Source organism: Lates calcarifer, linkage group LG18 (genome assembly GCF_001640805.2).
Source record: "Lates calcarifer isolate ASB-BC8 linkage group LG18, TLL_Latcal_v3, whole genome shotgun sequence".
NCBI classification, from domain to species: domain Eukaryota; kingdom Metazoa; phylum Chordata; class Actinopteri; family Centropomidae; genus Lates; species Lates calcarifer.
This window is the reverse complement of record NC_066850.1, coordinates 1,634,570-1,648,557: the sequence shown is the minus strand read 5'-3', so window position 1 is coordinate 1,648,557 and position 13,988 is coordinate 1,634,570. Positions and strand designations below refer to the sequence as shown.

Below are 13,988 nucleotides of genomic sequence, written 5' to 3'. Positions count from 1 at the left end.
GACATGTCTTCCCACTCTCTGTCTAGTTGTAACTCTTTGTATTAGGAAAAAAAAAATCCATGTGGAAAAAACATGTCCATGTAGATCCTCCAGTCTGCTTTTTATAGAGTATCTTTTATTCAAACTGCTGGTGTGTCCAGTAAAGTTCTTAGTCGCAGTTACACCAGGCACTACATCATCTCTAGCACTGCTCTCTGTCTCAGTCTTGCCCTTTCTCATTATGCAACAACATGAATGGGGAGAGCTCTCTTTCCAACCAGCATCCCTCCACTTCAGGAGGCTTTAGCTGTAACAATGCTTATAGTATAAGGGCACCACCCAGTACAGCAATATAGTGTAATTCTAAAAAAGATTATCCAAGCAATTGATTACTATTGAAATGTAAGAATGATGGATAAAAAATACAGCCAAAATGTACTGTTATGTCCTCTCCCTAAGCCCTCAAGTTGCCTAAAGTCTGAACAACAATGTACCAACATTACCTTTCTTCCATATTTATTGTATACAGCACTGTGAGTTACTTTCATTCTGTCACTGTAGTGTTTCTGTTTCCCAGTATCATGAATGATTGTGGGGAGCAGGGCCCGCTGTACTCCTGGCCCTATTATCTTCCTCTGACAGCCCCATTACTCTAGTGAGGAAAAGATGAACGCCACCTGTCAAAGAACAGTTAATTGTGTGTCTGGATGTGCGGTGAGAGCAGACTCTCGTGAGGTCGGACTATACACGCTCGCAATTGACTTCCCTTACCAGAGAGTGCAGCCAATCCATTCCTTTCCTGCAGATGCATGAAGTTGGAAGAAGTGATGGCAGAAAGGAGGAAAGAGAGGCAGTGGAGTAGACAGACGGAGAGGTCAAGAGAGAAAGTGTGAAAAGAAACTAATGGAGGCAAAATAGGTTGATAATAGAGGATTAAAATAACAAATTGTCCTCTCTTGGTATGTAGCCAGAACTTTCTGAAAGTTCTCTCTTCTTAACATGACTATCTATACTTATCTATGATGTGCAGATAAATGGCTGTGAGGTGCAAGACCGAGAGAAAGCTGTTGCCCTGTTGTCAAGTGAAGAAGCAAGGAGCATCATACTACTGGTGACAAGACCAGAAATCCAGGTGAACACACAGACGCACGCCTACATGGGCTCCCTGCCCTCTCTTGACAACCTGTGTCATGTCAAATAACAGCTGCCTGCTAAGTGCCTCTTCTTTTCCTTCCACCTGTCAGCATGATTGTCTGGAGTTTCCACTCACACAAACATTCATATGCAGAGAGAGACAGGTTTCTGACAAGATGTTGTGATTTCAGCTGGAGGAGGAAGTATGGCTGGATGATGAGCAACAGGAGCTCGTGGAAGAGCTGAAGATGCAGATCCTGGAGGAGAGGAGGAAGCAGAAGGAACATAACTTTGACAGGGGAGATGAGGTGAGAGTGCGAGCTGAGAGAAATGAATCAAAACGAGTCAAGAATGTCCAAAAAGAGGCAGAAAGGTATCTGGGAAAGACAAGAGGGGAAGACAGGTGATGGAGTAAAAAGAAGGAGAGGCTAATCTTCCAACCTTTTCATATTGGACAATTCTGTAAAACCCTGTATTATGTTCAGTGGCAATGTTTCAAACGTTCTAGCTTTCTATGGATGGGTCTGGTTAGGCAACCAAAGCGTTTAGGTAATGTTACAGAAAGTCTATGACAGGGTGCTATGGTCTATTCATGAAAGTCAGATGTGCTATACATCCATCAATAACCCTGACCTCCACACCCTTACTTTACATCTCATTACATATAGGGCACACTACTTACTGCGTTGGCAGTAAATGTTGGCATTGGATGTACATTGTGAGGTGTAGAATTGTCCAACATGGGCATAATCTCTAAGAATTCTTGGCTGATCATTGACCTGTCCACAATGCACTGCATGTAACCAACATGATCAGCAACGAACATAAGAAGCTCCTGCAAGTGAATAAAATAGTTTTTTATCTCTCTTCAAACACCAGCATCAAGCTGAAGACGAGATGACAACAGACACAGCCACCTGTTCCTCCAATAATCAAGACAGTGGGTTTGGACGCAGTACAGACAGTCCGGAGCACCAACCCCTGCTGGCCAGACTCCACAGGAGGAGCCCGGCCCACTGCTTGAGGGATCGATGGCGGGCAGAGCATCCACACACAAGACAAGGGACTGTAGTGCCACAGGACACCCAGAATCAAAGGACACTGTCCAAAGGCCAAGGCCATGAAGGGGTAGTCAGTATTCGCAATGGTGGAGGTGGGATCCTAGGTTTGGAGAATCGCTTCCAGCAACTTCTGGAGCTCAAGTGTCAAATCCGGAATGGAGGCGAATGTGGGGTGTACTCCATTCGACACAGTATAGAGTGCAGCCTCACTGAGCAGGGAGGAGCGGATGGAGATGGCGAGGACAGTGTAGGTGGACAGGGAGGGGTGGAGCAGGAGTTAAGGATGCTAAATGAGGAACTGCGCAGCATTGAGCTGGAGTGTCAGAGCATCATGCAGGCGCATCAGCTCCGCCAGACCCACCAGCTGGACCCCTCACAGCCCACACCCTGCTCGCCGGGACGAAGCCCCAAAGACGGACACAAGCGGCACGGCAGGCTGGCTGACATCCACGAATACCCAGAGAGGTCAGACAGCGATAGGATCAGGGAGAAGGACAGCTCCAGTGCCTACAACACAGCAGAGAGTGCACGGTCGACACCGCTGGGGATGGAGAGATCTCCTGACCACTCTCTGCAAAGACACATCAGCATCACCAACCAGAAAAACCTCAGAGTGGCCTCTTCCACACCCTCCAGCCCCATTCCTATCCCCAAGCCCCAGGGTACACCCAGTCGTAGCAGACCAGCAGACCCAGGCCCTGTTATCTCTAGCAGCCCAGATCAGAGCAACCCCTCCAGGTCTGAATCAGACCCTGCCCTGCCTGCAGACGATGAGAGGTGTGAGAAGAAAGGGAGGACCAGAGATTCCAGGAGAGGGCTTCCCTATGGGTGTTCATATCAGACAACTCCCTATCAAGGCCAAGGAGGATCCAGGCAACTCCAGGTATGTATCATACAAAAGAGGCGTGTCAACCATTCACTGATTTGGTTGATGACCGTACTTCTAACAGTGTTCTCTGTGTTCCAGAGCTACATGCAGCTTCTACAACAGCACTCAGCCCTGGAGTATTCCCAGAGCCAGCTGAGTCTGCTCAGTGTCTGTCGAGATCCCGTGCACTGGAACGGACGCCCTGGGGAACCCCGTCTGGAGTGGAAGGTCAAAGTCCGCGCTGACGGCACGCGGTACGTGGCGCGTAGGCCTGCTCGTGACCGCATCCTAAGGGAGCGGGCGCTAAGGATACGAGAGGAGAGGAGCGGAGGCATGACCACAGATGATGATGCCATAAGTGAGATGAAGATGGGTCGCTACTGGAGCAAAGAAGAAAGGAAGCAGCACTTGGCACGAGCCAGGGAGCAGAGGAAGAGGAGGGAGTTCATGCAAAAGAGCCGCCTTGAGTGTCTAAAGGAGGGGCCAGCCAGTGGAGCTGAGGGCAGGAAGGAGATTAATATCTTAGAGCTCAGTCACAAAAAAATGATGAAGAAACGAAACAAAAAGATCCTTGACAACTGGATGACCATCCAGGAGTTGATGAGCCATGGGGCCAGAGTCCCTGAGGGCTCTAAAGTACACAACGCTTTCCTATCTGTCACAACTGTCTGACGGACACATACAGTACTGCTTATTAAGTACTGTACATTTTATTATCAGGTAGCCTGTATTTAAGGAACTACTGCTTTGTCTAAAAAAATGTCACTGCTGAGGACTTCTGTAGCATTCCTGAAGAAACTTAAACAGTTCTGCGGCGCTAACGTCAGCCATTTAAAACATGAACAGTTTTTACACTGGCTTTTTTGTAATGCACTGGCTTCTGATAGCACATGAGTTTGGTAGCATGTTGGTTCAAACAGATTCACTCAAGAGAGGAGCCAACACATTAATTTCATGTATACTATGTATTGTGTCTTCATACTCTCCATTCTTCTGTTTCATTCCATATGAAGCGACTTCACTTGCCTCGTTCAAGGTGGCATTTTTTTATAATGGGGAAAATACAATATTTTTCACAATTTGTAAACTCAGTAACTTTTTGTAAGAAAATTTTTACACTGAATGTCAATGTACTGTAAACATTTAATTGTTATTTTCTATTTATGTTTGTATCTTCAAACCATCAAGGTCAGAGTTGACACTATTTGATTGTACTGTAGCTTGCATTGTTTGCCAGTCCAGGCCAGAGAGAAATGAGAAACTTTGTGAAATCCCTGAAGGACAACAACTCATCTTAAAATGCTCCTGTTATTGTGTTGATAATGTCACTTGGGTCAGAGTTGTCTGAAAAATTTAGGGCACTCATTTTGAAGCACTGAAAACATCAATATGCCAGCTCGAAGGCTTGTATTAGTCATGGGCTGGGAGGACTTTATGAAACAGTTTTACCTCAACTTACAGTCAAAACTCTGATCTATGAAAGTGTTTTTGAATTCTTGGGTAACTGAATCAATGACTTAAGGAAATCTTGAGCCAACCGTCAGCCCTTAATATGTATGTTAATTATGTTAAAAATGTTAAATATACTCATATTTATATTGTTTACTGTTATTTCTATTTATTGTAAATTAATTTTTATGGTTCATCTGATAAATGTTTCACGTTATGTGGCTAGCCTTGAAAGGCCGACACCTTTCCAGGGCGCTGTCAAGACAATGTATCATATATTGCAGCCTTTCAACCCAAAACCTGCTGCTTTTCACTGTAAAGTTCATTGAAGAGGCCTTCACTTCAGTATTTGTTGATGGTGATATTTGTAATAAAACAATAATAAAAAGAAACATTAAAAAATGTTTCTCTTTCAGTCAGTAATCACCCCATGGACATTTTGTCTTTTGTCATTAGTGACTGGAATGTGTTTACCTTCACATGTCAGCTTATTAATCTTTACACTGACAATTTTTAGCAGTATAGCTCTAGGGATGGCAATAGTAATAAAGTTTGGTGTTAAACACTACATTTACAGTAGATCACTTTCTTATCCAGAGCAACTTACTAGAGTTGGTGGCGCTCCAGCAACAACTCTTTGATAGACTGCCATGACATTTGGAAAATATATGCATGGTACCCAGAGGGTGTATCCTGATGACTTTGGTGATCCAGACTTTTGATCTGCAGCCACTTGCAGGTTGTAAAACGTACTTTTAGAAAATACGAAGAGCTCAAAAGTTCTCAATGATTCAGTTTGAATTGGTGTCAGGCAATGAATTGAGAGGCAGCTCGGCTGTAAGATACATAATGTGGGAAAATTCTTGTGGTAAGAGCTGCTACTGATCGACACCATGCAATCAGCTACAGCTACAGAAAATTATTCTTAATCGAACACATGGGAAAATGAAATGGGAACCGCAGTGATTGCTGCACCTGGAAAACTACCACACCTGCCTTCAGGCTGCACCAAACCAAGCTTCCTGATCTCCATATTCACACTCACAGAACGTCATAAAGCATTTTGATGTTTTGTGGCTTGATAGCACACATAGTAATTTACCCTGTCGCTACAGTTTACAGTATTCATGTATTCACACTGGGAGCACTGACTGACAGTGTGTGTGGGGGGTGGGATACGGGTGCACCCTGCTCACCAGGAAAGGGGCGCATGTCCATTTAGCGATAGGAGGCATCAAAGCTAAACTATACTGCAGTTTCAAAGCATTAAGGAGATGCCGGTGAAGTCTCCTCATCCCCTGTCAATCTGCTGTGTCTGTCCACAGCCCACTGAGCTGAAGAATTAATGAGAGACATCAGACTGGCATTCCCATCGCCAGGGCCTTTATGCATAACATTAAACCAGGTAAAGCACTGCACCCACTTTTCTCAAAGCTACTCATCTCCCTGTGTAATATCCAAACAGTTCTATGTGTGTGACAGAGGTGGCACAGGAACTGAGGAATAATTCGTCGCAGTCAACCTAGTATTATAAATGATTAATCCCAATGTGCACAGCAAAGATAATTGAATGTATTTTAAATCTTGATCTTTCACACACCAGTGGCATGGCATGGTAGCCTAACCTGGAATAGACTCTGATTTCCATACATGTATGAAGCACAATGGCATGACCAAAATACATGGCTTACTGCTAAGGCGTTGAGGCTTAAGTTGCTTTCAAGCCACAGGCTTTCAAGACCAGTATAACTCTATAGAATATGGAACAAGCTTGTTCAAAGGAGCACTGCCTTGGCTTCAGTGTCTCATAACTATAAAGTGAACACAGAAAATCCACTCCTTTCTCTCTCTCGAAGGAAAAAAACATCTTTAAAGTTTAAGTAGATTTTATTTTAGATGCAGAGGGTAAAGCATTATAAATTAAATGTTCCTATGAAGCTATGCTGCTATGAAGCTGCAGTCAGCAGCCTGTTAGCTTAGCATAAAGGCTGACAACAGGGGGGAAAGCTTGGCCTGGCCCTGTCCAAAGGAAACAAAATTTGTCCACAGTCCCTCTAAATCTCATCAATTAACACAATATATCTTGTTGGTCTAATGTATGTAAAAACAGAACTGTGTCCTAAGCTAACTTATCTTAGCACAAATACCAATCTGTCTATTGATATTGATCTTCTGAGCTGCATCTCGGCAAGAAAATGAACAAGTGTATTTCCCAAAATATCAAACTATTCCTTTGATGGATGTGACATTTATAGAAAAACTATCACTAAGATATTTGCATGAGAACAAAACTAAGAAACTTTACAGCTGTTTATCCCTTAACATCCGGATCCATTCACACAGCAGTATGTGCCCCAAGCACAGTAACATGAGTATGTGGATTTCACATATTCCCACTGACTCCTTGTCAACCATTCTTCTCATCTAGATCTGTCTCATTCAAATTCCAACAGCTGATGTGAGCAGAGCTGCAGTGATGAAAAAGCAAAGGTATCCCAGCTTTCTTTAATCCAATGATGCCTTTGAAGCGGCAGCAAGTGAGCGGGACTGGAACAAAGTCAAGTGTTGTTGCTGTGATGGGAGGTGTGTGACACTGTGTGTGTGTGTGTGTGTGGATGTTGACTCTGTGTGTCATTGTGTGCGAGTATATAGTGTTACTTTATTAAAAAATAAATAAAAACAACATTTGAGAGATGCTCAGAAGATGCTCTATTAGAAGAAGAAAGAAAATGTGGAAAAGCAGCATGTCTGTGGTTTAACTGATTAAATATTTGATCTTGGCTGATCTTATTCATAATGCTTTGCTCACCAGTTGTTTTAAATATACATTAACGCTTGTTCTGTTCTGACCTGTTAAACTCTCTCTTTCATGGCAGTTTACAATGATAACTGTGAGTAAGGGATGTCACATAGACATTAAGAAGATTTCTAGCTGACATCAGTCGCCACAGCCACAGCCTAGCAATTAACTTGCTAGCTAACATTAGCTGCTGAAGAGAGTATCTAATGTTTGGTTGTTGGAAAGGCAACAAAAATATATGCAACTCTCAAACCAAACCGGGCTTTGGCTGAGCAGCCACTGTTAGGGGGAGGGTTTCAGCAAATGGTCAGTTGCTGTTGACATTTTGTCAGGCCAGAAATACAAGATGCTGGATGTTCAGTGAATAATACAGAACTTTTGTGTGGTATGTAATGATCAAATTTTGCTTAAGAGGTGTTACAGATACAGTATGGGTGGGAAATTGCATGTATTTAATTTATACACCTTGAAGAAATGAATGTAGCCTAAAGTGTGCCTTTGTTTGAATCTTTACACCTTGTGGGAAAACCTCAGTGCTGAGTGAGTAATGGTCCCTCCTACTCAGCAGCTACCACTCAGACGCCCTTGAGCATGGCAATTAACCCCCAATTGCTCCAGTGAATTTGGTAAATGGTAAACAGTGTAAGCCTGTGGTTATACTGGGTTGCTCCCAGGTATGAATGTGTCTCACTGTATTAATGTGAGGAGGGGGGACAACAGGAAAATGTGAAAAATAAAAGTGGGAAAAATACAATCTGCAATACAAACTCCTTCTCCATCTTGCTCTGTGTTGTACATATTGTAGAATGAACGTCCTGCAGATGTAGATTTAATCAATCAGTGTTGTTTGTCGTTCCAACTACAGCTAAGCCTATCATGTATTATACTGTGCAGCACAATCAAGACTTGTGTCTTATTACGGAATAAATGACTGATTAGGGTGGGGTAATGACTGATAATTTTCCATTCATTAAACTTCTATTCATAGCCTCAATTATGCGCTAATGGCTCACTCAGAAATCTATTTAACAAAATGGATATTTTTTCTTTTTGCCATGAAGGACAACTAGATTTATTGCTGAGGAACTTCAGTCAGTTTCAAACACAGAAATGTCACCTCTATTACTGAACTACTTTCATTGATGGCACAACAGAATTTACTTTAGTACCTGTTTTAATTTTTATCATGTTGATTTTTAGATTATGAGAAGTACCGTCTGAATATCTGTATACACATTATACAAAACCTTTTGTAATTTTTCTGCAGTAGTTAGTTTGATTCTACCTTTTGGCAGTGCCCCATAAAGTGCCTGTTAAATGCCTGCACTCATGGACCACACAGCATAAAGAGCTGATATTTTAGAATGAAAACTCGTGAGGAGATGTAGCAGCACCACCAGAGGTGGCTCAACTTGTACTTTATGAGCGATATGAAACATTCAGAGCCCCAGTGCAGATTTAACACTTGAGATAATTGGAACAGAACACGTACAGAAGAGGTGGGGTGGTCGGGAACAAAAAAGGCAGTAACTGTTCCTCTGTGGGATGATGATGGTGGAGGGAGAAGACGACCGAGAGGTGCCAACAGCTGTCTACGATTTTGTCGAGTGTGGCACAGTGGGTGTATGTGTTTTGGAGAATATTGCACGACTCATGGTTCCCTTTTGGTTCTTTTAATTTCATCTGAATTATTACATGTTCCTCTACAGCTAGCTGATAAACCTCTAAAAATCTGAATAAAACCCTTTAAAAAAGATTAAATGAAAAAAATGCTCAAAACAAGCTGCTGCTTCTATTAAAAAATGATAAAAATGAAATCACATTCTGAAGCATTCTAGCACTGCTGCTCTTTCCATTTAAGATTTTTGATCCAATGTTTCAAGACATGAGAAAAATAAAAGAAACTTCAAAATGATTGAGTTCACTTCTTGTTTCTTGTATTTTTTGGAGCCACAGTATGTACAAAACATGTAATTTCAGTATAGAGCTTCGAAACAGTCCCTTTCAAGTAGCTTTTTTCTGTGTCAGGAGTGACAATAGCGGTTGGTTGCAGCTGGTTTCATAATCCAACTGATCTGACACCTGGTTTATCCTGAGAGAAAAACATATTCTGTTTCAGCCGCTCCTGTGGGGTGAAGGCTTTGATTAGCAAGTGATGTGCTCAACTATTGATCTGGCTGACTGCTCCTTATCTTGCTCAGTTATTAGTGGTTTACTACAGGCATCCCGGTGGGCTCAGTGGTTTAATATTGTGCTGGGAATATGCTGGGGGGGAATCAACTTAAAAAATGCTTTTCCACAAATTACTTTTCTCAAATATTGTACAAAAAGCATACTTATAGGAGACTATTTTTCTTTTTAGTGCTCATGCTCATTAAAAATTGAAATCAACTGATTTGTTAATTCATAGGTTTTTGGAGCATAAAGGATCATGTACAAGTCAAATAAACCGATAAAAGAATAAATAACTAAATAAATAGGCCACTTGAGTTGAAGGCATATAATTTTCACATTTTAAAACGAGCAGAGATACAATTAGGATATGCTCCACCAAAGTCTATTGACCATATGGATCATTGGATGCTGAAGTGTTTTCACCAAGTTACTTCATCCTCCACAAATAGCTCCCTGAATGGCTTACTTGGAAATGGAGGCCCTAACCAAGTGTCATTAGGCCTGATGAAAGCAAATTGATTTCAGTGGCAAGAGGATTTCCAGAAGAACAAGTGCCTCCATGAGATTATCTTAAACACGGAGAGGACATGTTTTCTTTTTTTCTGTTTGGGCAAAAGTGCACAGATGGTGCCCCCTGCTTATACGGTCCCTGTGATGCTGTGAAAAATGAACACGGGAAATTAGACGAAAATCAGGTCCCAGTCGGAGTAATTGATCTGGCTTTATGAGAGGCTTCACTGTGACGTTTTAGTTAAGTCACTGGGGGGTGAAGGGGGCAGTGGGGGCAATCATACTGAGAATAATTAGGCTGCTTAAAGCTCCACTATACAATTCTGCCTCAAGTATGGTGAATTAGCAGTAAAGCAGTAAATGCTGCTCACTATGAGGTAGACTGAGGTAGACCACAGAGTGCACAGCTTCCCCCTGCACCAGCTGATGGTGTGGTGATCAGCACCATGGATAGCACTTTAGGCCGAAGCAGAGAGAGGGAGATAGGAAATGGTGCTATCCATGGTGCTGACACTTAAATTCACTCACTTTTTAAAAGTTTTTTTCATTTATAAGCCCCTTTTCCACTTGACTGAATGACTTTTATTTCCAAATAAAATACAAAAATAACCTGACCATTAGTGAATCAGAAAAAAAATTCTTGAAGTCAGATTAAAGGAGATAATCTCAGGGTCACAGGTCTTTCTCATTGAGAGCAGAAATGTAGCTTTTTCCATTGATACTTTCCATCATTCATCCATTTGAATATTAATTCATGAAGTCATTTCTGAAACGTTTTCCATCTCTCCTCCATCAAACTGCCCTCAGGCAATCAGAAACCTACATAAAACACATGTTCTGTAGATACTCTGAATAAGACGTCTTACATACTGACAGGGCTGCTCTATGTTACCGAGTCCTGTCTCTTTCTTATGACTTATTTAGTCAGAGGGTGAAAACAGGATCTAACTTTTCAAACACCTCGAGTGCACCTCTAGACTTTTGTAGCAAAAAGTCAGCGAAGGTTTGAAGGTTGGAATCAATAAAAGATTCATCTGAGCGAGGAAAGTAAGTTGGTGTGAAACACAAAAAACATTGAGAGCCATCAATAAAAACAGCTTTACACCAAAGCTGCTTATTTGACGACATGACAGAGAAGTGTACGCCCTGGGATCGATTACACTAATTAACTGTTTCACACAGCAGAGCTCTGTAAATATCAACTGAGAAACCAGAGACAAACTCAATACATTCTAGGTGTTGCATTTACTTCACGTGCTGATCGATTGAGCGTTTTTATGAGGAGATTTGTCATGTAAGCCATCACCACCCAGCTGCATCAACACATTCCAGTTATTTGCGGGCCCTGTCGTGATCTGATGGAGTAACCGTCGCATCAGTAATTGCCATTTGACAAAGTGAGGCTGAGTGGGAAAAGTTTGGATCTCCAGCTGCACATGAGCCGCAGAAATGACTGAGGCAAACATGGGTTTGTAATGTGTGTATGCGCTTCCAGAAACTGCTCTTCTAGTTTGATTTGTGGTGCAAGAAAAAACAAACAAAAAAAAAAAAAGAAGTTTCAAACAAAACGACTGACTCACGATCTAAAAGTCAATTGGTTTGGTTCAAAACGATATTTTATTGTAGTATAATATGTATAGTTGTACTGGGAAACTGCAATTAAAATGAAATCATCCATTGATAGATAAAACTGAGAGCTAACAGAGCTGAACCAGAAAGAAGCTCTGCGGGATAATGGACATTTACAATATGAAATGGCTCAAGTGTGGGTTTTAAAATTTGAATCTCTTCTTTTTAATATTAACAATGGTTCTGTCGTAACCTCCCTAAAACTTAATGACTCTGGCTTCTTGGTTTAGTCTGAAATTATTAGTTATCTTTGTGTTTCTAATGTGCTTCGGTTTCTGTTTTGTGTTTCATTATAATATTTCTTCCCCTTGTGTCTCTGGCGTCCTTGTCTGGTACTTCCTGTTTGATTCTGAAGTTGCTTGGTCTTGGTGTGTCTCTTATGTTTTTACTTCCAGTCTTTGTCTCATTTCCCTCCTTTTTCCAGCCCCACCTGTGTCTCGTTGATAATTATCCCCTGTGTGTATATTTAGTCCTGCCACCACCTTGGTCTTTGTCAGTATCTTGCGTATGTGTTTGGCGCCTGTGTTTTGAGTTTCAGTCCTGTTTGTGTGTTCTCCTGAGTTTTTTGGTTGTTGGATTAAGTACTTCAGTGTTTTTGTGGACTTTTACCAGGCAACCAGCCAGGTAAATCAGAAAATTTTAGTTGTTTCTACAGCTCTGAATAATCCTCTGAACTGCTTGAGCCTTGTGTCTCTGAATGAACTCCTATGTAGCACTGAATGACAGACAGGCAAAGTTAGCGACTAGCTGGTGAACACAGTGGAGCTTTTACTGTAAAAACACACATTTCCTTTAACAATCCCAATATATAACAGCGCCATCATCTCTGCCTGGGGCATAGTACCAATAACATGCCAGTACAGTAACACTGACACTCACAGTATGGTGAGAACAAGCGCCCACAGAATATTTCTTCAATATCAGTGCACATTCAAGGTGTCCTCCTTTCTTCCCTCCTGTTTACTCTGTATTTTCAGATTTTTCCTCCACTAGCATCGAAGCCTCGCCGTAGGGCTCCTCATAATCATGTAATCCACCCATTCACTAGATGGAACCTCCTTAAATTCCCCTTATATTTATCTCCCAGCCTAATAAGCAATAAGCTACAGTGGAGCTAATACTATGACTCCTCCAATCCTTCATCACTGATAGGGGTAAAGACCCGAGGAAAGCCGTTAGGGGGGAGGCAGATAGACATTGTTATTAACACCCGACCACCTTGACCACAAGCGCGTTCAAACATCCATATATACACACACAAACACTAAGGGCCCCCAAAGACAGCTTCTATCTCCCGGGCCCTCTGCGCCTCGCCTGCTTTTGCCTTCCTATGTCTGCATCGCGGGGCCATATGTCTATATTGTGTCAACATACAATCTAAATGCAAATGGTTAATCGTCTCCTCTGTAGCCCACAGCCTCCCTGGAATCAACGCACAGCCCCAACAGACATACATGCCATTATTAGGTTAGAAGGGAAGCGATCACAGGTACGATCAGATGATTAAACCTGCCCTTTAAAAACGCTTTACTGCTGTGCCTTGCCTCCGAATGGCCAAGGGATGATTTTTCAGCATTTCTGTGTAAAGTAGCCTTATTTTTAAAAGCCCACTATGTACTGGTGTCTGAATATATTCTGTGATCATTTTGCAATTTGTCTCGTTAACGACCGCATATATAAAGGGAAAGAAGAATGTACATTTAAAAAGGTGGGAATGTTTGTTATCTCGTATTTAATGTACGTTTGTGTTTCTTCTTCTCTTTGTTGGGAGAAAAAAGCTTAATTACATTTTATTGCTGGTGTAGGCATTTAACATTTTCTGACACCAGTACATTAGCTGCTCCCCTCGTTCAATGTAAGCACCGGGGAATAGATCCTCGGAGCCAGAGCAATTATCAGTGGGCAGTTTAAGTCTGCACCCGCAGCGCGAGGAGACTGAGCCCCACACACTGGAGCTTACATGGTAATTATGAGGGCAGAATGGTACAGCAGAAGCTGCTTTTTGCGGGTTTCATAGCAAGACATTAAGAGTAAATGTTTCTTCATGCGTAACCCCAAACAGCCTCTACTTTCTGCTCATTAAAGTGCTGCTCGATGAGTCCGACGCTAATAAATATTTGATATCCTCAGTATTTCAGACGTGTTTTGACGATGATGGATCATACATTGTGGTTCACTCTGGCCTGTGACAAGAATAATAACTGAATAATTCTGTGTGTTTCCTCTCTCTCTGAATCCCCTCAGAAGTTCTGTGAATATCACAGCCATCTGCAGTACTTCTGCACATCCCTCAGCCTATAAGGGTTTTTTGTTAAGTGCACTTCACGCAGATGATAACCTACATTTTTACAGCTAATTTTCAGCCAGTTTAAGGGTGGTGAGG

General features: G+C 42.0%; 1 protein-coding gene across 1 annotated transcript in view; it reads left to right on the top strand.

Moving 5' to 3' along the window:
• The window catches only part of pdzrn4 (PDZ domain containing ring finger 4), a 28,719-nt gene extending 23,811 nt beyond the window's left edge, over window positions 1–4,908 (top strand). The window contains exons 6-9 of the mRNA XM_018685182.2: window positions 1,010–1,111; window positions 1,305–1,421; window positions 1,993–3,057; window positions 3,142–4,908. Of these exons, the coding sequence (XP_018540698.1) occupies window positions 1,010–1,111; window positions 1,305–1,421; window positions 1,993–3,057; window positions 3,142–3,714 (1,857 nt within the window). The 3' untranslated portion in view covers window positions 3,715–4,908. The remainder of the gene's footprint in view (window positions 1–1,009; window positions 1,112–1,304; window positions 1,422–1,992; window positions 3,058–3,141) is intronic.
• The last annotated feature ends 9,080 nt before the right edge of the window (window positions 4,909–13,988 follow it).